The sequence below is a fragment of the Balaenoptera borealis genome (genome assembly GCF_965194805.1).
Source record: "Balaenoptera borealis genome assembly, chromosome: 1".
NCBI classification, from domain to species: Eukaryota; Metazoa; Chordata; class Mammalia; order Artiodactyla; family Balaenopteridae; genus Balaenoptera; species Balaenoptera borealis.
The window spans coordinates 193695143-193716650 of record NC_138860.1 but is presented as its reverse complement, the minus strand read 5'-3'; the positions used below and the strand labels follow the sequence as shown (position 1 = coordinate 193716650).

Below are 21508 nucleotides of genomic sequence, written 5' to 3'. Positions count from 1 at the left end.
CTTACTGGCATTCTCCTTAAAGAAAAGCTTTCCGTTGGAGGGCACGCAGAGGGTGGCTGTCCATGACAAAGGAAGTGGTGACCGAGCCAGGCAGAGGGATCGGCAAGTGCGAGGCCCAGTGTGGGCGAGGTCAACAAAAGGCCAGAGTTGTGGGAGCGGAGCTAGTGCAGGTCCAGGGCCGTGAGCAAGTCAGAGGCTGGAGACGGAGGCTGGTGAGGACGCAAGGGCCCTGGAGGTCTAGGAAGGACTGTGATGTCCCGGGTACCTGGGCTTCCTCACAGCATGGTGGCCACAGGGCAGGACCCCGGAACCTGGTCGCCCTCTCAGCCCGCCCTGGAAAGTCACACAGCATCGAGTCAGCAACGCTTGGGCGCCGGACCAGTCACAAAAGTCCACTCATAGGCGGAGACCCAGACTCCAGCTCTGGATGGCAGGAACAAGGGGATCCCACTGGAAGGAGCACGTGTGACGGGCCAGGTCGCTGGGGCATCTGCGAACAACACTGTACACCACATCTGGTCTACGCTTTGTGAAAGGGAGCCCCTGGGGGATTGTGCGGGAGAGTGAATAGGATGATGGCTACTATTCTGAGAACAGCCCCTTGGGAGTCAAGGGATCAGGCGAGAAGACCAGTTAGCCTGGGGGCTGGCCTGGTTACGGCAGCATTCCAGGCAAGGCTGACGGTGGCCTGGACATGGTGGATGCAGCGGGGGAGGTGAGGGGCAGTCGGGCTGTGGGTGTGCTCTGAGGTCGAGCCCGCAGGCTGTGCTGGAGGCTGGCTGGAGGTCCATCCTGCAGCTTTAAAAACCACCCCAGGACTTCCATGGTGGTCCAGTGGTTCACACTCCACGCTTCCACTGCAGAGGACTCGGGTTTGATCCCTGGTTGGGGAACTAAGATCCCGCAGGTCCCACAGGCCACTCGGCGCGCCCAAAAGAAAACAAAAACAAAACAAAAAAAACCCACCTTTACTCTGAGGACTCCAGAGATGTCACTCCAGGCCTCAACTTTGCCCCATTCTCGTCTCCTGTGCATCTGCTCTCCCACCCGCCCCTCCACCTCGGGCCCAGGCCCCGCCAGGAGTCATCGTTATGTCTCCCTTTCCCTGCCCCTCCCCACATCCAGCCATCAGCAAGTCCAGAGGGCTGTGCCCACAGAGCCGTCCCAATTCTGCCTGTCTCTCCCGCCGCCACCATCTCACTGGCCTCCTGGGTTTCCTTTCCTAGTTTCAGTCCACTCTGCACTTGCAGGCCCCGTGAGCCAAAAGACCGTGTCACGTGAGCTCACGTTCCCCAAAGGCTTCCGTCGTCTTGGGGGTAAAATCCAAGTGCTCCCAGGGTCCCCGGACAGAGGCGCTGATTTAGCAAGACGGCTCTCACTTTCAAAAGATGAAATCTGTCCTCTAAAGCTGTTCTTCCAGAAAAATCTTATAAGGACATTGATTTTCTATGAGGATGCAGGTGTGGACAATCAGAGACAACTGTCACTCTGTATCTGTTGTACTACAGGATTTTTAATTTACAGAGATGGCTGAGTGATGACAGGGAGAGGCTAAAGCTATTGAAAGCAGGTTTTTGTTTTTTTTTTTTTGGCTGTGTTGGGTCTTCGTTGCTGCGCACGGTGGCTTTCTCTAGTTGTGGCGAGTGGGGCCTGCTTTTCGTTGCGGTGCACGGGCCTCTCATTGCGGTAGCTTCTCTTGTTGCAGAGCACGGGCTCTAGGCACGTGGGTTCAGTAGTTGTGGCGCACGGGCTTCAGCAGTTGTGGCTTGCAGGCTCTAGAGCGCAGCCTCAATAGTTGTGGCGCATGGGCTTAGTTGCTCCGCAGCATGTGGGATCTTCCTGGACCAGGGCTCAAAGCTGTGTCCCCTGCACTGGCAGGCGGATTCCTAACCACTGCGCCACCAGGGAAGCCCCTGAAAGCAGATTTTTATGCCTTACATTTCCTGAGGGGAGGGCACACCACGCCCCACAGGGACACAGGCAGAAGCAGCAGTGTCGATCGGGAGGCAAGAGCAGGGGCCCGGGGAAGGCTCAGGCCTTTATTGGGGTTCCTGCGGAAAAGGCAGGGCAGGGCAGGGCAGGGAAACAGTTTCTGATTGGTTTGTTTGATAATCCAGTGGGCCTTGGTGCACAGAGGCAGGCCTGGCCCTGGATGACTTCAGGCAGAGGGATGTCAGCTGGGCATGTGAGAGAAGGCAGCCGTTCAGGGCGTGGGTAGGGACGGCAGGGGAGAGGAGGACAACTGGCCGTTCGTTTGGCCCTGTCATTAGTGAGTGGGTGCCAAGAGACAAATACTGAATCTAAGGAAACACAGTAAGAGTGCCAGTGTGCCCGGGGGGAGCACCGAGGCTGACACCCCGATGGGGGACGGACAAACGGGAGCCCATCGGGTTTTGGTCAGTTCTGTGGCCACGACTCAGTCTCTCCGCCAAAGAGCGTGCACAGGGCTGGAGCTGCAGGGCTGACGTGGCCCTGGGAGTCTGGAATGGTTCCAGGTCAGCCCCACGCTTCTTGCTGGGTCTCCGGCCACTGCTTCCTTCTCCCCCAGGGACCTCTGGGGTGTTCTCCCGTGCACCCTGGCAGGTGGCCTCAGACCAGCGGAGAGGAGCCTGCGTGCCCTGAAGGCCGCGGGAGCCTGGAGCCTTTGGTCCTGCTCTGGCCCTGCAGCCCTGGGGCCCTGTGCCCCTAGGGCTCCTCCTGCTCTCCGCAGACGGCAGGCCCCGGGTCCTGGGCCACCTCCCCGCACTGCGTCCCCCGGGTGGGGCTGGCCCCTCGGCTCAGCAAAAGCTCCGCGGCACGATGCGGGGGGTCGCGTGGAGCCAGCCAGCGGCGTCGACCTTCGCACCCCTGGCCAGGAGGTGGCCGGCGACCTCCATGTGGCCTCCCCGGGCAGCGTGGTGCAGGGGGCTGAGGCCCAATGTGTCCCGAGCGTCCACCTCCGCTCCCCAGGCGGCCAGCAGTTGCACGGCGAGCAGATGTCCACCAGCAGCAGCCCTGTGGAGTGCAGAGCGGCCGTGCCTGTCCTTGAGGCTTGGGTCGGCCCCGTGCTCAAGCAGCATCTCCATGTCCTAGAAGAGACGGGGGCAGGGGCAGGGCTGGCCTGGGCGGGCCACACAGTGCTCAGCTGCCCTCAGCGCCCCCTTTCTCCACGCTGCTTCCTTATTTGGTGCCACCTATGGCACCTGCTGGGGCTCTGCTTGGAGACCCCACTTGCCCCCTAATGGTCCTGAGCCACCTGTGGCCCCTCTGCAGCGCCCGGGGCCTGGCTGGACTCAGGCCCGCGGCCGGTGCCCAATAAATATTTGGTGCTGCCGGCCCAGCGCCCTCCCTGGGCTTCCAAGAGCTGGTTACCAAGGGGAGTGACGTCAGGGCGGCACTCAGGGCCCTGGTGCCCGGCCCCTCCCCACCACCCACACGATCACTCCGGGGGCCGGGCCGAGACGTACCTGCCGGCGGCCCAGGTCGGCCGCGACACCCAGCGCCGTGGCCCCCACGCCGTCCCGGGTGTCCACCCGCGCCCCGTGCGTCAGGAGGAGGCGCAGCGCTGCCGACTGCCCGGCCGCGGCCGCCACGAGCAGGGCGCCGTCCAGGCCCGCGCCGCCGCCCGCCGCCAGCAGCTCGAGCACCGGCAGCCGGCCGCCCGCGGCCGCCCAGTGCGCCGCCGTCCAACCGCGCGCGTCCGCCGCCGCGGAGCCCGGGCCCGGTGCGTCCAGCAGGCGCCTGGCCAGCAGCGTGCGGCCCAGCGCGGCGGCCCAGTGCAGCGGCGTGAGGCCGGCCTCGCAGCACGCGTTCGCCGACGCCCCGCGCCATAGGAGCAGCTCGGCCGCCCGCGAGGGCCCATGCCAGGCGGCCTCGTGCAGCGGCGTGCGCCCCACGCGGTCTGCGGCTACGGCCCGGCCCCCGCGCTGCAGCAGGAGACGCACCAGCAGCACGTGGCCGCGCAGCACGGCCAGATGCAGCGGGGTCCTGCCCGCGCGGTCCCTGCGGGGCGGGGAGGGCGGCATGGGCGAGGGCAGGGGCACGGGGAAGAGACCTGCTACCTTTGCCCAGGAGGGAACCCTCTCCACCCCGCAAGGGAGAGCTGCCTCCGTCTCCCACTGAAGGGACACCAGCCACCACCCCTACCCCCACCCCCGTGGAGTACCGGTCCTGCCCCTGGGCTCACCTCTCCTCCACACTGGCCCCTTGCCGCAGCAGCTGAGTCACCAGGCCCACGTGACCCTTCCACACGGCCTGCAGCAGGCGCCCCCAGGCCTGTGGGGCGCTGGGCCCCTCTGTCCCAGCTCCTGGGGCCTCCTCGGAGCCCAGCTCCAACCACCGCAGTTCCTGCTCTGCCCCTGCCTCTGTCAGGTCCTGCTTCCGAGGCTCAGAGACCCTAGAGTCCATCTGGAAAGAACAGGAATCCAGCATGGATGCTGGAGGCCCAGGCTGGATCCAGCCCACTGTCCCCAGGCCGACAAGGACCCCCTTATCTCCCCAGGGGAACCTGGCTACCACTTAGCCTTCTGACGGCCTTGGCTCTCAGCTACCCCCAAAGCGAGCCCACCCAGGGGCTCTGTCCTCCGGCTGGGGGTCCTCTACATGCCGTCCCGGCCCAGCCACAGCATGGTGGCCCTTTCATGAAACTCCCCCTGAAGTCACAGCGGTGGGGTATCTGCTCCCAGAAGGTGGAAGGCTGGAGCTGCAGTTGTGCGGTGGCGGTGGGGCCTCCCGGGGGCCGGGCTAAGGGCCAGTTCTCCACTTGTTTACCCAGCAACTTAAGGGGAGGCCCTGCCTGCGGGCCACAGCCCCTGTCCCAGCAGCCGTCAGCACCTGCCAACTGCCAGGGCCTCTGGCTTGTCCTCCCTCCCGGGAGACAAAGACCAGGCAGGCAGGAACTTGCCCGTGGACCACAGCTCCTCAAGGAGCACAGCCTTTGATGTGCCACGACTCGCCCCCAGGAGACACCCACACACCTTCCCCCGGGTCCTCCGGGTCCCCCCCTCGAGCCCTTCCCGCCAGCCCCACTCCTGTCCCTGCTGGCCAAGACCAGGCTGGGTGGTGGGCAGGGTGAGGTGGGACCCTTTCCCCCCACCCAGATGCTGCGTGAGGACAGAAGATTCTCCAGGGACACCAGACAGGCAGCCTGGACCAAGGGGTGGGATAGGAAGCCCCCTGAGAGGAGACTGAGGCAGGTCTCCAGGGGCTGTGAAGGGGCAGAGCCCCAGGCAGTTGAAGGAGGGAGCCAGGCAGAGGGAGGACTGTTAGGAGACGGGCTACATCTGGACGGTGGACGTGGTGCTGCAGGAAGCCCTCAGTAAGGCCTCCAGGTTGGTCACCTTGGTTCTGGGGCCCTGGGGCAGGGTGGGCCGGGGTGGGTGGCAGGCCCTGAAGGTGCCTTCCCATCCCCCAATCCCTGGGTGAGGCCACCCGTCCAGAGCCCAGACGGGAGAAGGAAGTGGGGCGGCTTCTGCAGCCTTGTCCCTCCAGCCGCCTCTCATGACCGCTCACCAAGAGGCAGCACGGCTTTGGGGTGGTGCCTCCCACCCCAGCCCCTCCCGAGCTTCCAGAGACGGACGAGGTTTCCTCAGGGCCCTGCCCTCCAGAGAGGGCAGCCCTTCCAGGTGCCGGATCCAAAGGGTGGGTCTCCAGGCAAGGGGCTGAGAGGCCCCGTCCCACTCCCAAGCCACACGGATCCTACCCCGTAAGCCACGGTCACTCCTCTTTTAGAATGAGAGCTTCGTGAGAGCACGTCATACAGGCTGGCAGATTCGTCCCGTAAGGAGCAAGGTGTTCTGGGTGGACGCAGACAGTTTACTGGTTAAGCTGCCGGCAAAAGCCAGAAAAGCAAGGGTGTCAGCCCTCTGCACCCTGTCCCCGCAGGATGACCCAGGAAGACGCTGAAAGGAGCAGGGCCAGATGACAGGGGCGCGAGGACACGGGGTGGGAGGGGCACCCTGTTGCTGAGGAGCAACCTCTGTGCTGCAGCCGCGCCCTGGGGGCCCCGTGCACCGTCCTGTCCCTCATCAGAGCCAAGGAAGCTAGAAACTGCCTCCTGGTGGCCTCCCCACAGGCAGAAGGCAGTGAGACTGGGCCGTGGGGCCTGTCCCCCCCCCCCCCGGCTTCTGCCATGGCCTGGGCACTGCAGCTTGCTCAGTGACCTGCAAAGAGCTGTCCCGCTACAGGCAGAGGCTTCTGTTGGCCTCCCTCCGCGTTGAATCCACAGGCGTCCGTCATCCCTGGCGCACAGCGGGAGCTCAACGGAGTGCTTGTTGAATGAGTGAATGAATGAGTGGAGGACCTGGGGGAGAGGGTGGGGCTTAGAAAGGAGATGAGTCCAATACCCTTGCTGTCTGAACTCTCTTTTTTACCCCAACTTCACTATCAGAATAAATAAACAGCTACCGTGAGATCTTCACACGCGTGCGCCAGTGCAAGCAGTTCAGTTGCACGTGTGCTGGGCAGCAGGGCTTGGCGTGTGTTGCAGGGGGCCTCAGCAGCTGTCCTGGCCGGCGTGTCTCCACCCGCGTCCCTTGAACAAGCTGTGCATGTCGCTGTCATCGAGCTCCCTACGTGTCTGAAGGGTGCTGGTGAGCTTGAGAGGCCTGAAAAACATTAGAAGAAAAGTTGGAAGGGATGAGGCGGACTGTAGGGGGAGGGAAAGAGAAACATTCGCATCTGGTGCCACCCGGCCTCCTTCATCCAGCTCCCAGACAACCTACTCAGTGGTTTAAGTGTCAGCTAGTTATGTCAGTGGTGTTTATTTATTTATTATTATTATTTTTCAAATAATTTTATTTATTTATTTATTTTGGCTGCGCCGGGCGGCATGTGGGATCTTTAGTTGAAGCATGAAGGCTTCTTAGTTGCAGCATGTGAACTCTTAGTTGTGGCATGCATGCAGGAGCTAGTTCCCCGACCAGGGATCAAACCCAGGCCCCCTGCATTGGGAGCACAGAGGCTTACCCACTGGACCACCAGGGAAGTCCCTGTAAGTGGTGTTTAAAACACTGTATGTCGTGCACGGAAACCCCGGGAGGCTGTTAGGTGCTACGAGTATTTTGGTAATATTTGGAGAGATTAGTTGGGGTTTTCGGAGGGGCTGGGAATGCTTCCCCCCCTTACTTGAAATCACAGAATACGCGCTCCCCCTGTTTTCAGGATGGATTGGATTCTGACACAAAGGATGCCTGTAATGGTAGCTGCCATTATTGAGTGCCTACTGTGTGCTGAGTCCCACATTAAGCATTTCACATACGTTATCCACGTGCCCTCTCAACAGCCCTGCAGTGTGGGCACCCAGCATCTTCTGGGGCTGTTCTGATGCTGAGAGGGGCCAGGTTTGGGGATGAGGGAACCATAGGGGGCTAGGTCAGACGTTGACCTTCCTGTGGCGGCTACGGATGGGGCAGTTGCCAGGGTTGAGACTCATGAAATGAAACCATTGTGTGCAGGGTCTGGAAGTGGGGAGAGGGCGGGACCTGGGGGGAGGACGGCCCAGCGCTGAGCTCTCAGGACAGCTGTACAGGCTCTGACCAGAGCACGCCGGGGCTGGCGGGGGAGACTGGGCAGGGCTGGAGCTGTAAGTAACCTGGCAGAGAGAGGGCCAGCCTGGCAGCGAGGACCTGAGGCTCAGGTGTGGCCCTGGAGACTGATGGTCAGGGTTGGACCTACCTGGGCCAGGGTCCTGCCCTCCAGCTGAGTCCACTATCTGGTTGCTGGGGTCTGGGTGGAGGTCTGACCTGGCAACCTAGGGTTAAAAGGTTGCTAATCTGACCTGGGTGGGGGGACAGAGGGTGGGCATCAGTCCTGCCACGTGACCACCGCTGTGAGCCCACCAGGCCCACTGCCAAGAGAGCATGAGTGAGCAGGAGAGGGAGACAGAGGAGGACGAGGGAGGGGGCGCTTCAGACACGGCACCCATGCTGCCCCGAAGGCTTCCTGACCACCAGGCCTCAGACCCGATGTCCCCAGGGTGGGCGGGCCCGGCTGCCCCAGGCCGGGGGATCCTGCAGCTGCCACGTCGGGCCCTGGCTGCGCTCCTGCTCCATCTGCTGCTGCCCGCAGCCGTGTTCCTGCTGCTGCTGCTGCCCGCAGCCACCACTGTGTACCTGGGATTCCTGTGCCACTCGAGGGTGAGCTGAGCAGTCCACGGGCGCGGGGCTGAGGAACTGTCTGGGGTCCTCGGGGAGTGCAGGTCCCTGGAGGCACGTGTGCCCCTCCCTGAAGAGCTCCTTCTCCTGCCAACCCCCCTCCACGCCCCCCCACCCGCCACAGGCCACAGCAAAAGAAGGGCTTTTGTTTGCCACCCAAGGGGACGGCTCTCTCCCCTCCCCTGAGGCCTCTCAGCCTTGTACCAGGAGCCGCCAGGGCCTGGACAGCTGGGCAGGGTGGGAAGAGGAGGAGGGTTCCAAGAAGAGAAGAGAAGGATATTGTCAGATTTAAGCAGTCCACAGTCCCCATCCTCCAGCCTCCCCCAACACACTGAAGACCCCTCCTCCCCTGGGATAGGTTTCCCCACGTACGGAAGGGTTTATGGCTTGGTCTGGGATAGGGAGGGTATAGGCAGATGGGCCCCTTTCTGCCCATCTGGGGAAGGGGGGGCCGGGGGAAGGGGGCCGAACGCTGGGCCGCAGTAGACAAGGTGGCGCCAGCTGGCGACACCCCAGGGTAGGGCCTCGGGGTCAGATGCCAACTTAGGAAAGGGCCATGGGAGAGCAGAGAGAGCTATCCTCAAGGGACTCCTACTCGGGCCATTTACCGCCTGGGTCCCCATCTCCCATCCTCGGCTCAGAAATGCCTGGCTCACAGCCAGCCCCAGCCCCCACGACGCCGGCTCTGCCAGACCTCAGGCCCCGCCTCCTCCTCTCCCGGCCCCGCCCCGGTCCCCCTGCTCTCAGGCCCCGCCCCAATCCCTCTACCCCCCCGGCCCCGCCCCGGAATTGAGGCCCCGCCCTCTCCCGGTCCTTTTGTTACCAGGCCCCGCCCCGGTCCATCTGCACCGGCTTCCCCCCGTCCGACTCACACCCGAAGCGGGGCTTAGCTCCCGCCCCATCCACCTGCTGCCAGGCCCTGTCTCGGAACTGAGGCCCCACCGCCCCGCCTGACCGTCCGCCCCGCCCTCAGGTCCACCCGGCGCCCCGCCCCGCGTGCCGCGCGCTGCTGTCCGACCGCGGCTCCGCGGCGCTCATCGTGTCGGGCTTCCTCTCGCTGCCTCCGCTGCTGGTACTCGCCTCGGCCGCCCGCGCCCGCCTGGCCCGACGCCTCCGCTCGCTGCTGCCACCCCCGACCTGGAGTCCCGGACCCCGCCGCCACCCCGACGGGGAGGAGCAGCTCTGCGCCTGGGTGTGACCCCAGAGGCCTCTCCAAATCCCGGAGGCCCCCGAACTCCCCCCGTGTCCCCCATCGGTGGCCCCAGGCTGGTGAGCTCAGGGTCTGCGTCCAGGTCCCGGCCGGGAAATCCCGTGCGCGCCGCGCGGCCCCGTGCGCAGTGCTCCGAGGGGCCGCGAGGTGGCACCGGACTCCCCCGGACCGGGACGGCCCTTCCCCACCCTCACCGGCCGCCGCAGTCCCCGCAGCCGCCGAGGGGCTGGGACGCCCCCAGAGAACAGGGAGATGGCTCTCGGAGAAGGGGCGCGTGGCCAGGCTCGGAGAGAGGCGGCCTTCCTGGCTTCTGCCACTGTGGCTGTCCTGGGCTCCTGTGCCCCGACAACGGGCAGTCCCTGCGGGCCCCCTGTCTGGTCCGGCAGCGGCCTCCAGCGAGTCCCAGAGGTGGGGAGACTTCCACGCTCCACGGTTCCAGAACTTCAGTGGCCAGAGCACTAGGGCGTGCAGGGCTCAGCCCGAGACCCGGGTCAGCGTTTAGAGTGAGGGCTCTGTCTGTTCTCTCTGGATAATTTTAAGATCTTTTCCGTCTTTTGCTTTCTGTGCTTTTAAGCATGTTTCTGGTTGTGGCTATGTTCTTATTTATCCCCTTGGTACACACGGTGTGTCCCGTTTCTACAGATTCACATCTTTCGTCAGTTCTGGAGAATTCTCAACCATTATTTCTTCAATTCTGCCTCATTCATTCTACATATTCTTTCTTGGGAAACACCTGTTACGTGAATGCTTCCCATTGTGCTTTTACCATCATGTCAGTTCAGCTCTCTTCTGTGTTTTCCATCTCCTTGTCTCCCAGTGCTGCGTTCTGGGCAATTTCCTCATCTCCCTCTTTGAGTTCACTAAGCACTGGCTGAGTCTAATCTGCTGATTATCATCACATCCATTTAACTTAAATTATTGTGTCTCCTATCTAAAAGTTATACTACTCACTTCTTATTCAAATCTGATGATTTTGATGATCTCTTGGTGCATGCTCGTGATTTGGATTCCAGCTTTGACTTCTGGAACATTTCACACATAGTTGTTTCTATTTTTTTCTTTTAATTATTTATTTTTTGGCAGTGCCCTGCAGCATGCGACATCTTAGCTCCCCAACCAGGGATCAAACCCTCACCCCTTGCATTGGGAGCATGGAGTCTTAACCGCTGGACCACCAGGGAAGCCCCACACATAGTTATTTTACAGACTGTACCTAACAACTGCACTCCCTTTGCCTTTGGGGGTCTAAATCTGTTATTTGTTGCTTCTGCTGACTCAGTAACAGCATATCGTTTCTTTGAATGTTTGTACTTGTTAAGCATCAGCCCACACCTGTGAACGTTCTGAGGCCACGTCCCTCCACAGAGGATGCCCTTGTGAGGCGTGACCAACCTGGGCCCCCGTTAGGGTCCTGGTTAGTACCCCACTGTGCAGGGCACCCACACTGTGGCCCTGATGCAGTGTGGCTCTCCATCCCTGTGTTCAGGGAATTCTCTGCTTTCCCATTTGTTTCCGTTCATCATCCTGGGTTTCTGTTCCCTAGGCTTCTGTTTATTTATGCACTTCTTTCTAGCGTTTCCTGGAGGGGAGGGGGCTTGGAAGATATCTACTGCCTTGTAAGCCCAGCAGTGTATTAAAAATGTGTTTGTTGTAATTCGTCCAGAATCTAGTAATAGCTGGAAGGCCTTGGAAAGGATCTAGCACACCATGTGGCCAGCAGGGCTCCACCTGTGACCAGGAGGTCAGGGCCCAGATGTGCCCAAGGATCAGCACTCAGGGCTCACTCGTGGCTTGAACAGGGCCCGAAGCGGGGCTGGCTCGGGTCCAGCAGGAGTCCTTGGGGTTTTCCAATTGTCTGTGGCCGGTCAGACGGGAGCCTGGTGGGCTGCCCCGTGCCCGAGGAGAGCTTCCCCGGTCCGAGGCCGCCTTCCTTCCCCTCCTGCCTAGGGTTGGGCAGGCTCTGGCCAGGCGTCAGAGGACTCTCCTGAGGCTCCGCCTGGCCCTGGAGTCATCAAAACAACAGCTGGGCCTGGTGGGGGCGGGGAGGCCACCATGGGGAGCTCAGCTGCTGAGGCCACTGGTTCCTAAGGTGTGTCCTGGCTTCCCAGGCCTGCCCAAGCCCCGCGTGGCCTCCAACTGGCCCCGGGGACAGCCTGCCTCAGCTCCAGCTCTGCCCACCCACTCACAAAAGGAATACTTGTGGGGGGCTGTGGAAGGCTGACAGAGGAGCCTAGGGGTCTGCTTTAGGGGGCCAGCCATCAGGGAGGACGGGAAAGTGGAGGGTAGAGGCCCTGAGCTACTGGGTGGGTCAGAGGAGACCTCCACTTTGGGCAAAAAATTCTCTTTCTGCAAGTCCCCAGGCCCCTGCCCCGAAAGAGCGTGCCTGGCCATGGGGTGCACGTGCACGCGCGTGCCTGTGTGTGTGCGCGTGTGTGCATCGTGTGTGGGTGTACATGTGTGTGCCTGTGAGGGCGTGCCTGCATCCCCTCTGTCTGCTGGTCCTCACACCCCTGGGGGGGCACTGTCCAGACCCCACAGTTGTAGAGTCTGGGCTTCGCAAGGTTCCCTGATCTGCCCAAGGCCACTTATTGATTCACAAAGCATTTCCTAGCAGCCCAGGTGTCTGCAGGCACACTCTTGAGTGGTGAGCAGCTAGGCAGGGCTAGGAGAGCTGGCCCGTTCTGTCCCCATGGTCTGTACCCCAGGTGTGAGCCCAACCCCACCCAGGCATGTGGGCCAGGCAAGGGGTGCTGGGCAGAAACTGAGCTGTGCTGGGTGGGCTGGGGAGGAACAGGCAGAGCCAGCCCTGTGCTGACTCTGGGGACTGAGATCCCTCCCCCTGCCCCGTGGTCCCACCCCCACCCCTGGGGACTCCCCCCAACCAAGGTGCTGACACAGTTCTGTCCCTCCCTGCTCTCTCTTTCCCCATGTACGCCTGCCTGGACCCTGCTTGGGGCTAGGACAGGGTATGAGGGTCACCTCCCTGTTACAGAAGGTTCCAGCACAGGGAACCCACACTAGGGAGGGGTCCCACCTTGGGAAGGGCACCACTGTTCAGTTCCCTGCACAGGCTGAAAACCAGGAGCACCTGGCTGCCTGCCTCCCTTTCTGCCTCCCAGCTGTGCCCTTGGGCCTCTACTTCTTCGAGGCCTGGCATCAGTCCCCATCCTGCCCCTGGGCCCTCGCCTACCCCCATGAAGCCTGCCCCTGCCCTTTATGCCTCCCAGGCGTCCTTGCTGCCCTCACATACACTGCCAGGCCCCCACCCCAGGGCTCTGGTACTTCCTCTAGCTCCTGACCCCCTGGTCTGACATGACCCCACCCTCCAAGGGGAAAATGAGTAGACATGCATCTTTGCAAACTTGCCGCTGCCCATCCCCCTTCTAGCCTGGCAGGGCTGGGAGGACAAGGGCTCTGCCCAGTGCCTGCACATCCCCAGTGCAGAGTCTGTCGTGTGGCTGGGCGCAGCACAGAGATGACTGATGAATGCAGATGGGGTGGCACCCACCCCCGTACCCAGGCTGCCCACCCCATCAGCTGTCTTCCCTGCCACCCTGGGTGTTGTTGGCTGAAGGACTGGGCAGGGGTCGTCTCTGGGTCCACGAGGGGCAGGCCTGGGCCCCTAGGGAGTGAGACGATGCGACCACCAGACCCCCAGGACTGGCCCTCAGGCTCTGGCACGTCCCTGACCACAAACAGGCAAGTCGAGCCTAGAAGAATGTGTGGGTGGGTATCGGCAGGGGCCTCTGGGCCCTGCCGCTCTTGGCCACCCCTTCCCTCTGCTCCTGTGACTGTTGCGTGCAGTCAGGGGGCCTCAGGCTCGCCCACGCTGCCCTCCAGGCCCACAGCAGCCGACCCCCACTTCTGGTCTCTATGTTCCCAGCTGTGTGTGTGGGTGCCTGTGTAAGACACAACTGACACGAAAACCAGCATCACAGGCGTCCCTGCGGGGAGGGGTGGGGCCAGGCCACTCTGCCCCTCGGGCTCTCAGCTGGGGTCAGGGGTGGGGTCAGAGGCCCCGGGAGCTGCCCTTTTCCCGGGGGTCAACATGACCACAGTGAGCTGGGGACAAAAGGCCCTTCTTCTCTGCAGAGGCCTGGACGGTGCGGAGGAGGGCGCGTTCCCGCGGACCGGCGGGGAGCAGGGGCGGTGGCTTGGAGAGCAACGTTGTCCCTGGGTTTTGTGGAGCCCCGTCCACCTGCCTGTGAACCGACAGGCAGGGTGTGCCAGCTCTGGGAAGTGATGCTTGGGGACTCCCGGACGGGTCCAAGGCCACAGGCTGCTCCCTCCTCCTGGTCCCCAGAACACAGGACCAGGCAGGGGCTGGCCCCGGGGGAGGGAGGGGGCTGAGGCCAGGGCCGGATGTGTCCTGGACGCCTCGTCCTTCTCTGCCCCCCCTGCCCCCAGGCCTGTCTTCCTTCAGAAAGAATGTTTCCCGGCCATTATATTTGTGCTTCCTCTGGCGTCTGTCTCAAGCCCAGCCCTGGCCCTGACCACTACACCCCTGGCTGACCCCTGTGTTCTCTGGGGACCCTCCGTCTGCCCATGTCTCACCTCGGGGTGGGGAGTGAGGAGACTCACCGTGATGCTGGCAGCAGGGCAAGGTGTGGCCGGCTGAGCCACAGGGCAGATCAGGGGACTGAGCGGGGCAGAGCTGACCCTGGGGGGGGTTGGTCTCGGTTTGCGGGGGTCAGGCCAGAGCTCAGCGTGAGCATCTGGAGGGACTCTCGGCCAAGGCAGGTGGCCGAGCTCAGCCAAGGCTAGGGAGAGGCCCTGGCTGACCGCTCCCAAGGCCAGGCCCCCGTCCCTTCTCCCTCTGATGGAGAGACTGGAGGCCTGCTTCCTCGAGGGCTTGAGTCATGGCCAAGAAGAGTGGCTCAGTTTTTCCAGAAGGGACGGAAACTTCCCCGTCAGCCCAGCAGCATAGCCGAGGTGTGACAGTGGGCCCACCGCTGGGCAGGAGTGGGGACCCACAGGGCAGATCCAGTGTGGCCCGCTCCCTGCTGGTGGGTGCCCAGTGAGATGGGGCAGGAGCCAAGCCGTGTAGGCCGTCTGTACCTGGGTCAGCTCCCCGCGGGGCCCCCGGGTCTCCTCCAGCTGCCTCCGCTCACAGCCCCATCTCCGCAGCAGCCCTGCTCAGCCCCGGGTGCTGGAGGGCTGGGGGCCAGGCACGGTCCCTCTGGGCGGTACACCCTGAACTTTGGGGGTTCGAGCCCATTGCCGCCCCCCTGGGGCCCAGGCGGAAGCACCAGGCAGTTTCTGGTCCCAGCCGAGGCCTGAGGTCTGTGGAGCTGAGCCAGCCCCACCACTGCCAAGATTCCCGGCGGGGGTGGGGGGGGGGACGGCGGGGACGGAGTTCTTGCTTGTTCCTGCCCCAGCTCCTCAGGCTTAGCTGAGCTGCTTCCTTTTTTAGGCAAAGTCAGAGCTCCAGTCTGTCTCCCAGCCTGGCGTCTCACCTGCCAGAGGGAGGAAGGAAGACCATTGAGTCCCATCCGTCCTCCCTGCTGGGCATTCTCCTGGGGAGGGGGGAAAGGGAGGGGACATCCTGGCAGAGATGGCCCTGCCGCCTCCCCGTGGGGGACCTGTGCCCCCACCCAGCTGCACAGAGAGGAGTGGCTGGGAGAGGGCGGCGGTGACCCCACAGGAAGGCATCTTAGGAGGGAGGGGGGCAGGGCTCTTCTGGACCTCACTCCTGCCCACGGGACACTGCCCCATCTCCCCTAAGGGCAAGGAATCTGCCCTGGGGGCACTGAGTGTCCCTCGGGATGTCCCCTGCAGCCAACCACCTCTGCTCTGGTCTAGCCAAGATCCCAGATGCAAGGCTCCTGGTCACGGTGGAGGGTTTCCCCAGTGGGCTGCTTGGGGGGTCCTGTCCTCAGTCCTGGAGTTTGGCCTCAGCCCTGAGCCCCTCATTGGGCAGGGCCTATGGGGACAGCTATATGCCCAGCATGATCACACTGGACAGGCCTGAACCAGCCATCCTCAGCTCCTATGCCTCTTCCTCTAAGAAGCCAGGTGAGGTGTCCCCTGGGAAGCTCCCCCTTAAAGGTCTCAGGCTTCTTTCCCCTCCCGACGCCCTGTCTCCTTTCTAAGTTCCACCCTTCTGATCTCTGTTGGTCATTCCTTGGAGGAACATGTCACAGCTCCCATACACCTGCCCCTCCCCAGGCTCTGTGGCCAGAGCCTGGGACTTGTTGGGGGGGACGTTGTTTTTGGTGTCACCTACACACTCTCATACCCCCTGGGGCTCTCTTGGGCTTGGCTTCAGGGACTCCCAACACTGCGGAGCCAAGGGCAGAAGGCCTAGGGCTGACCCAGCTTGGTGGCTCCCTGCTCAGCTCCTGGCTGGGGGCTGGGGGCAGCGGGTAGGGGACAGGGCTGACTCCAAGGCCTTACAGCCGGAAAGGGAGACCGCAGTGTCTGTGTGTGCATGCCACCCGCGTGTGTCTCGGCGGCATCTCACTGAGTGCCGCGTGTCGCCGCACGTTTGGGCCCTTTGTGCGCGCGCCTCCCCGGAGCCGGTGCTTCTCCGCAAGCAGGGCAGCGCGCGCGCCAGGGCGGGACCTCGGGGCGCGGCAGCGGTGGGCGGGGGCTCCCGGGGGCGGGGCCCGGGTCTGGCCCGCTCGGCCGCGCGCCCCGCAGCTCAGGAGCGAGCGAGCCACGAGCGGAGGCAGAGCGTGGCCGTCCCGTCGCGCGCGATGCTGCCCTGGACGGTGCTCGGCCTGGCCCTGAGCCTGCGGCTGGCGCGGAGCGGCGCGGAGCGTGGTGAGTGCGGCGGGCGGCCGGGCAGGACTCAGGTCCCGGCGCCCCGCCCCCCCCCACCATGTCCGCACCGAGCCACGCTCTCCTTCCGCGGCTGTGGGGCGGGGGCAGCTGGCAGGGGACCACACCCACCTGTGGCGCGGGCCCCGCCGGCAACTCCGCGGGATCTTGGGGCCTGGACGGGGAGGGGATGGGGCCTGTCGGGGAGGCTTGTCCCTGCCTCAGTTTCCCTTTCCTTGGAGTGATCGTTAATAGAGGGATGGTGAGAGGGTTGGCGTCGCCCCACTGGGTTGGGGGAAACTGAGGCCGCAAGGCCGGGACCAGAACCGAGACACCCCAGGCCCCTGTCTGCTCATGACAGTGGCCAAGGGCCCCATCTGCCCCCCGGGGTGCCGGGAGGAAGGGGGAGGCTCCGGAGGGGCTGATAGGGCCCTCGGGCTGCTGCAGCAGGTAACCTGCTTCCTGGGTCCAGGTGGAGCAGAGGATGGGGGCCAGGGGAGGGGTGACATCATCTGTAAGTGGGGTCAGGACTCCAACCGGGACTCCGGTCTTTGGGAGGGGCTGCAGTCAGCGCTCTGTCCCCCCCATGCCTCCACCTCTGCCCCCCCCATGCCTCCACCTCTGTCCCCAGTCTCCCCAGCTGCCTTTGTGCCCCCACCGCACGCCCCACCGGTTGCTTTACCTGGAGGCTGAGCGGTGTAGGCTTCTTCTTGAAAGCCAAGCCCTGGTGGCCCAGACCCATCCACCCACCACTCCTGGGGGCTGGGCCGGGTCCAGCCTTCACATAGAGTCTGCTGAAGACAGGGAGGGTGTGGGGGCTTGGAGGGGTCAGCTCTCCTTTGCAGATGAGACATGAGCCCAGGGGGTGCCCCAGGCATGTGGCCAGGGTGCAGAGTTGGAACTGCTGAGAGTGTGAACCTCCTGTTGGCTTAGGACCCCTCTCCCCCCCGGGGTGCCACCCCAGGACCTTTGGGGTGTGACTGAGCAGGCTTTCAGGGCTTCCTTGGGTAAGGGCAAGTGCCAGCTTAGGGAAAGCTCAGGCCCTGGGGGTTCTGCCCTGGGTGTGGGGCTGTCTGGGGGCCACCACCTGGGGCTGAACCCTTCCCTCTCCCCCAGGCCCCCCGGCATCTGCCCCCCAGGGGGACCTGCTGTTTCTGTTGGACAGCTCGGCCAGCGTGTCTCATTATGAGTTCTCCCGAGTTCGGGAGTTTTTGGGGCAGCTGGCGGCCCTGCTGCCCCTGGGCCCTGGGGCCCTGCGTGCCAGCCTGGTGCATGTGGGCAGTCGGCCGCACACCGAGTTCCCCTTCGGCCAGCACAGCTCAGGCTCGGCCGTCCAGGACGCCATACGCGCTGCAGCCCAGCGCATGGGTGACACCAACACTGGCCTGGCGCTGGCATACGCCAAGGAGCAGCTGTTTGCCAAGGCGGCGGGGGCCCGGCCGGGGGTGCCCAAGGTGTTGGTGTGGGTGACAGACGGCGGCTCCAGCGACCCCGTGGGGCCCCCCATGCAGGAGCTGAAGGACCTGGGCGTCACCGTCTTCATCGTCAGCACCGGCCGCGGCAACCTCCTGGAGCTGTCGGCCGCCGCCTCGGCCCCCGCTGAGAAGCACCTGCACTTTGTGGATGTGGATGACCTGCACATCATCACCCAGGCGCTGAGGGGCTCCATTCTTGGTAGGTGGGAGGAGGCAGGGCCCGGGGGAACCCCAGCGGGGATCTCAGGAGGAGGGCCAGGTGAGCCTCCAGGAGGACCTCGCACGTCTGGAGCAGAGGCCAGGGCTGCAGGCACAGGGGTGCACACGCGGCTCCTCCAGGGACACACTCCAGCCGTTCACCCCAGGCGCCCCCCAGCCTGGGCTGAGGCGGGACAGAGGGGCAGGCTTGAGTAAGCACCTCCAGGTGGGGCTCTCTGCTGGAGAGTGGGGGACTTGGTGTGGGCTGAGGGACTCGGGCGCTGCATCTGGTGGAATGTGTCCACCTGGAGAGGAAGCGTAGGAGGTTGCAAGCCTGGAGACTCTGCAGAGGGGCCCACCAAGCCTGGAGGGAGGGGGAGGGCCAGGTCAGGAAGGGCCGAGACTGCCCCCCAAGAGCTAGGGCCCTACTCTCCCCGGGGCGAGGGCAGCCGCGGAGGGGTTGGAGTGGGACTGCACAGCAGGCGGTTGGGGATTGCTGGAGAGGAGGGCGGAACTTGGAGGGCCCACTGCGGGGGCTAGCAGCTCCCCTCCGAGTTTCTTGTGGAACCCCCTGACCCAGCTAAACCTGGCGGAAGAGGGAGCTGGTGTTGAAGGGCCTGGTCACTGGCAAGGTTGGCTGTAGCCACTGAAAAATGCCAACGACCCCAGGGTCCTCCCAAGTCTCCACCTGTGGTTAATCGTCCACCTGAAACCGGAAGGGGTTGAACTGTGGGTTGGAGGGAGGTAGAGTATCCTTCCGAAGATTTACTCCAGGACACCTGGCCCTGGTGGCCCCTGGGTCAACCACTGTGGCTGAGCCTGGAGGCGACAGCAGGAGAAAGGGCAAGCAGCTGGACAGGAAAAACCCAAGGCTGCAGGGCAGTGAGGCAGTAGGGCGGGGGCTCCTGGGAGCGGGGGCAGGGTCTGAGTGTGGGGGATGGGCGAGGGGCGTGCCAGCCGGGCAGCTGCACACCCAGCATTAAAGAAGGCAGCATGGGGTCCCGAAGGGCTTAACCCTGTCCAGACATTTATGAGCTTCACCCCCTTTGCACGGCCACTCAGACGGCCCTGTGGTGCTCGGCATCAAAGCTCAGGAGTAACACACGTTTGGGGGTCCCACCCTGGAGTGCTCCCAACACACTCTCCTGGGGACTGGACGCCGGCAGCACCCGAAACTCCAGGTCCAGCTGCTCCTGGGGTTGTCACATCTCTCCTGCCCCTCGGGGCATTCTCCAGTGGCTCCCTTCTCCTGGCTGTACTGTGGGCCCCCTTTTCCTTGACTGTTCAGAGCTGAGCTGACCCCAGACTCTGTGCCGGCCACTCAGGCTGGATGGGGGGGCTGGTCCTCTGTTCTCTGACATCATGACAGTTTGGATCCTGCCACCTTTGAGGGGCCCTTGTCCAGGCCACTGGACTGGGTGGGAGGTGGCTGCTATACCTCCGCACTGGTTTGAGTTTGGAGCTCAGGCCAGGAGGGAAGCTGCTGACGGGGCAAGGTAGGGGGCTGGCTGCACTCATGTCCTTCTGCGGATCCTTAGGATCTGGTGGGCGTGGCCGGGGCTGGCCTGGCGCCCCGCGCCCTGTTCCCCGCCTCTGGGTGTCTTCCGGGAGTCAACAGTCAGAGCCCCAGTGTCGGGCGCGAGGAGGCACCTCTGTTCTCTGACCCTCTGCCCCCAACCCCGCAGACGCGATGTGGCCGCAGCAGCTCCGTGCCTCCGAGGTCACGTCCAGCAGCTTCCGTCTGGCCTGGCCGCCCCTACTGACCGCCGACTCGGGCTACTACCTGTTGGAGCTGGCGCCCAGCGCCGAGCCGGGGACGGCGCGCCGCCAGCAGCTGCTAGGGAACGCCACGGGCTGGGCCTGGGCCGGCCTGGACCCTGACACGGACTACGACGTGGCGCTGGTGCCGGAGTCCAACGTGCGGCTCCTGAGGCCACAGCACCTGCGGGTGCGCACTCTGCCGGGTGAGGCGGGACGCGGGGCCAGGCGGGCTGGGGGTGCGGGCGCGGCCGGGCAGGGCGCGGGGCCGGGCGGCGCGGCCCCCTCCCAGCTCACAGGCGCTTCCCCCGCAGAGGAGACCGGGCCGGAGCGCATCGTCGTCTCGCACGCCAGGCCGCGCAGCCTGCGCGTGAGCTGGGCCCCGGCGCTGGGCCCGGCCGCCGCGCTCGGCTACCACGTGCAGGTCGGGCCCCTGTGGGGCGGCGCGGCGCAGCGCGTGGAGGTGCCCGCGGGCCGGAACAGCACCACGCTGCAGGGCCTGGCGCCAGGCACCGCCTACCTGGTGACCGTGACGGCGGCCTTCCGCTCCGGCCGCGAGAGGGCGCTGTCGGCCAAGGCCTGCACGCCCGACGGCGAGCGCAGCCGCGCCTCGCGCCCCCAGTCGCCGGGCGCCGGGGGCCGGGAGCCGTGAGCCGGCCGCGCCCGCGCACCCGAGGGCGCCCTTCTCCCGAGCTCGGTGGGTCTTGCCCCGGGGGTGGGATGCTGGCCGGCCTTTGGCCCGCGGGATCCCCGCGCAAGAGGGCGCCCTGCTTCGGCGTCCGCCCTTCAGGACGCGGCCTCGCCTGACCCTCCGCGGCAGCTCTGGCAGCGGCGCGTGCCCTCGCGACTCCCTCCCCTGCCTGGCCCAGAGCTTGGGCAGGACTTAGCGGGGAGGTGGACAAGGAGTCGGGGTCCCGTTGAGAACGTGAGACCCGAGATGGCTCTGGGCCCAGGACCACAGGGCGCCTGGGCGGCCGGACCTTACACTTGTATTAAGGGCCACACCCTCTGGTGGCAAAGGCTAGCATTTGTTTGAAGGAGCTTGGTCTCCGTGGCAGCTCTGAGTCCCCTCCGGCCACTCAGGTCCTGGATGGGAAGGGAAGGAGGTGGCTCTGGCCAGGTCCCCAGAGGCTTCCTGGAGGGAGCAGGGTCTGGGAAAGGGGAGGGGAAGTGCTGGGAGTTGATCGTGTGGTCAGCAACTGGGTGGCTGGAGGGACAGTCTTCACCGGCATGCTCAGCCGGCTTGGGGGAAGTGCTTGCTGGGAACAGTGGCCCTTCCTGCCTACCCAGGACCCCACTGGGCCCAGCCACAGCCACTGGGACGCAGATGGCACCTTTTGGGAGGAATGGGACAGGAGCTTGGCATTTGGGACCCTGGAGACAGGCGAGCTTGTTCCTGCGGGACCCCAAGGCTGGCGCTTGCAGGGAGCGTTCCCTGCTTCTGGCTGGAGGGCCTCCAGGCAGGGGCAGGGACAAGCACGGTTCCCCTGGGTGCTGCGCCCCAGCCATTCTCTGCAGTGTCTTCTGACCCCACCTCCTGTCACTCCTTACTATCCTGGGGCCACCAGGCAAGTCCCAAGGCAGTGCTGCTCTCCCTCAGCCCCACCAGGCACCTCCTCCTCCGCCTGCGCTGACTCAGTGCTCACTTTGCCTCTTCCCCACTAACGCCCCAGACTTTAAGATACAGTAAATCAGATGTAAACTTAGCCCTGCAGTCTCCTGAGAGTGCTTTATTCCTTGTGAAAACACGCCAGCCCCATAAAAGGTTGCAAGTTAAGAAAAACGTCTTGGGTGGAGGACGGATGGTACCCCGGCTGGTGCTGGAGAAGAGGAGGGGGGAGCCTCCCCCTCCCAGTGCTGGGACTCAGGCCACCGTGCCCCCTGCGGCCTCCCTGTGCATCTCCTCTTCAGAGAGCGCAGGCCCCGTTTCTGAGGGCATTGCTGGGACCTGGGACGGCAGGCCCTCTGCAGGG

The 21508-nt window shown here is 64.2% G+C and overlaps 3 protein-coding genes across 4 annotated transcripts; 2 read left to right on the top strand and 1 right to left on the bottom strand.

Moving 5' to 3' along the window:
• Nucleotides 1-1495: 1495 nt before the first annotated feature.
• Nucleotides 1496-8114, bottom strand: ANKRD65 (ankyrin repeat domain 65). The gene is given in 9 exon segments (XM_082404822.1): nucleotides 1496-2804; nucleotides 2807-3068; nucleotides 3447-3981; nucleotides 4166-4386; nucleotides 5681-5774; nucleotides 6141-6280; nucleotides 6385-6584; nucleotides 7654-7729; nucleotides 8091-8114. Coding segments are annotated over 7 exon segments (1527 nt in total). The 5' UTR covers nucleotides 6541-6584; nucleotides 7654-7729; nucleotides 8091-8114; the 3' UTR covers nucleotides 1496-2685.
• On the top strand, nucleotides 6537-9478 carry TMEM278 (transmembrane protein 278). The gene is made up of 2 exons (XM_082404906.1): nucleotides 6537-8114; nucleotides 9106-9478. Exons 1-2 carry the CDS (start codon nucleotides 7839-7841, stop codon nucleotides 9328-9330), a joined length of 501 nt encoding a protein of 166 aa, XP_082261032.1. The 5' UTR covers nucleotides 6537-7838; the 3' UTR covers nucleotides 9331-9478.
• A 6212-nt stretch (nucleotides 9479-15690) lies between these two features.
• On the top strand, nucleotides 15691-21241 carry VWA1 (von Willebrand factor A domain containing 1). Of its 2 annotated transcripts, XM_082404738.1 has the most exons (4): nucleotides 15919-16107; nucleotides 17221-17778; nucleotides 19463-19741; nucleotides 19850-21241. In XM_082404738.1, exons 1-4 carry the CDS (start codon nucleotides 16041-16043, stop codon nucleotides 20185-20187), a joined length of 1242 nt encoding a protein of 413 aa, XP_082260864.1. In that variant the 5' UTR covers nucleotides 15919-16040; the 3' UTR covers nucleotides 20188-21241. The 2 variants fall into 2 exon arrangements, 1 of the variants encoding a protein (XP_082260864.1); XR_014248194.1 differs by lacking the exon at nucleotides 19850-21241 and having other exon boundaries at nucleotides 15691-16107; nucleotides 17616-17778; nucleotides 19463-19600.
• Nucleotides 21242-21508: the final 267 nt, after the last annotated feature.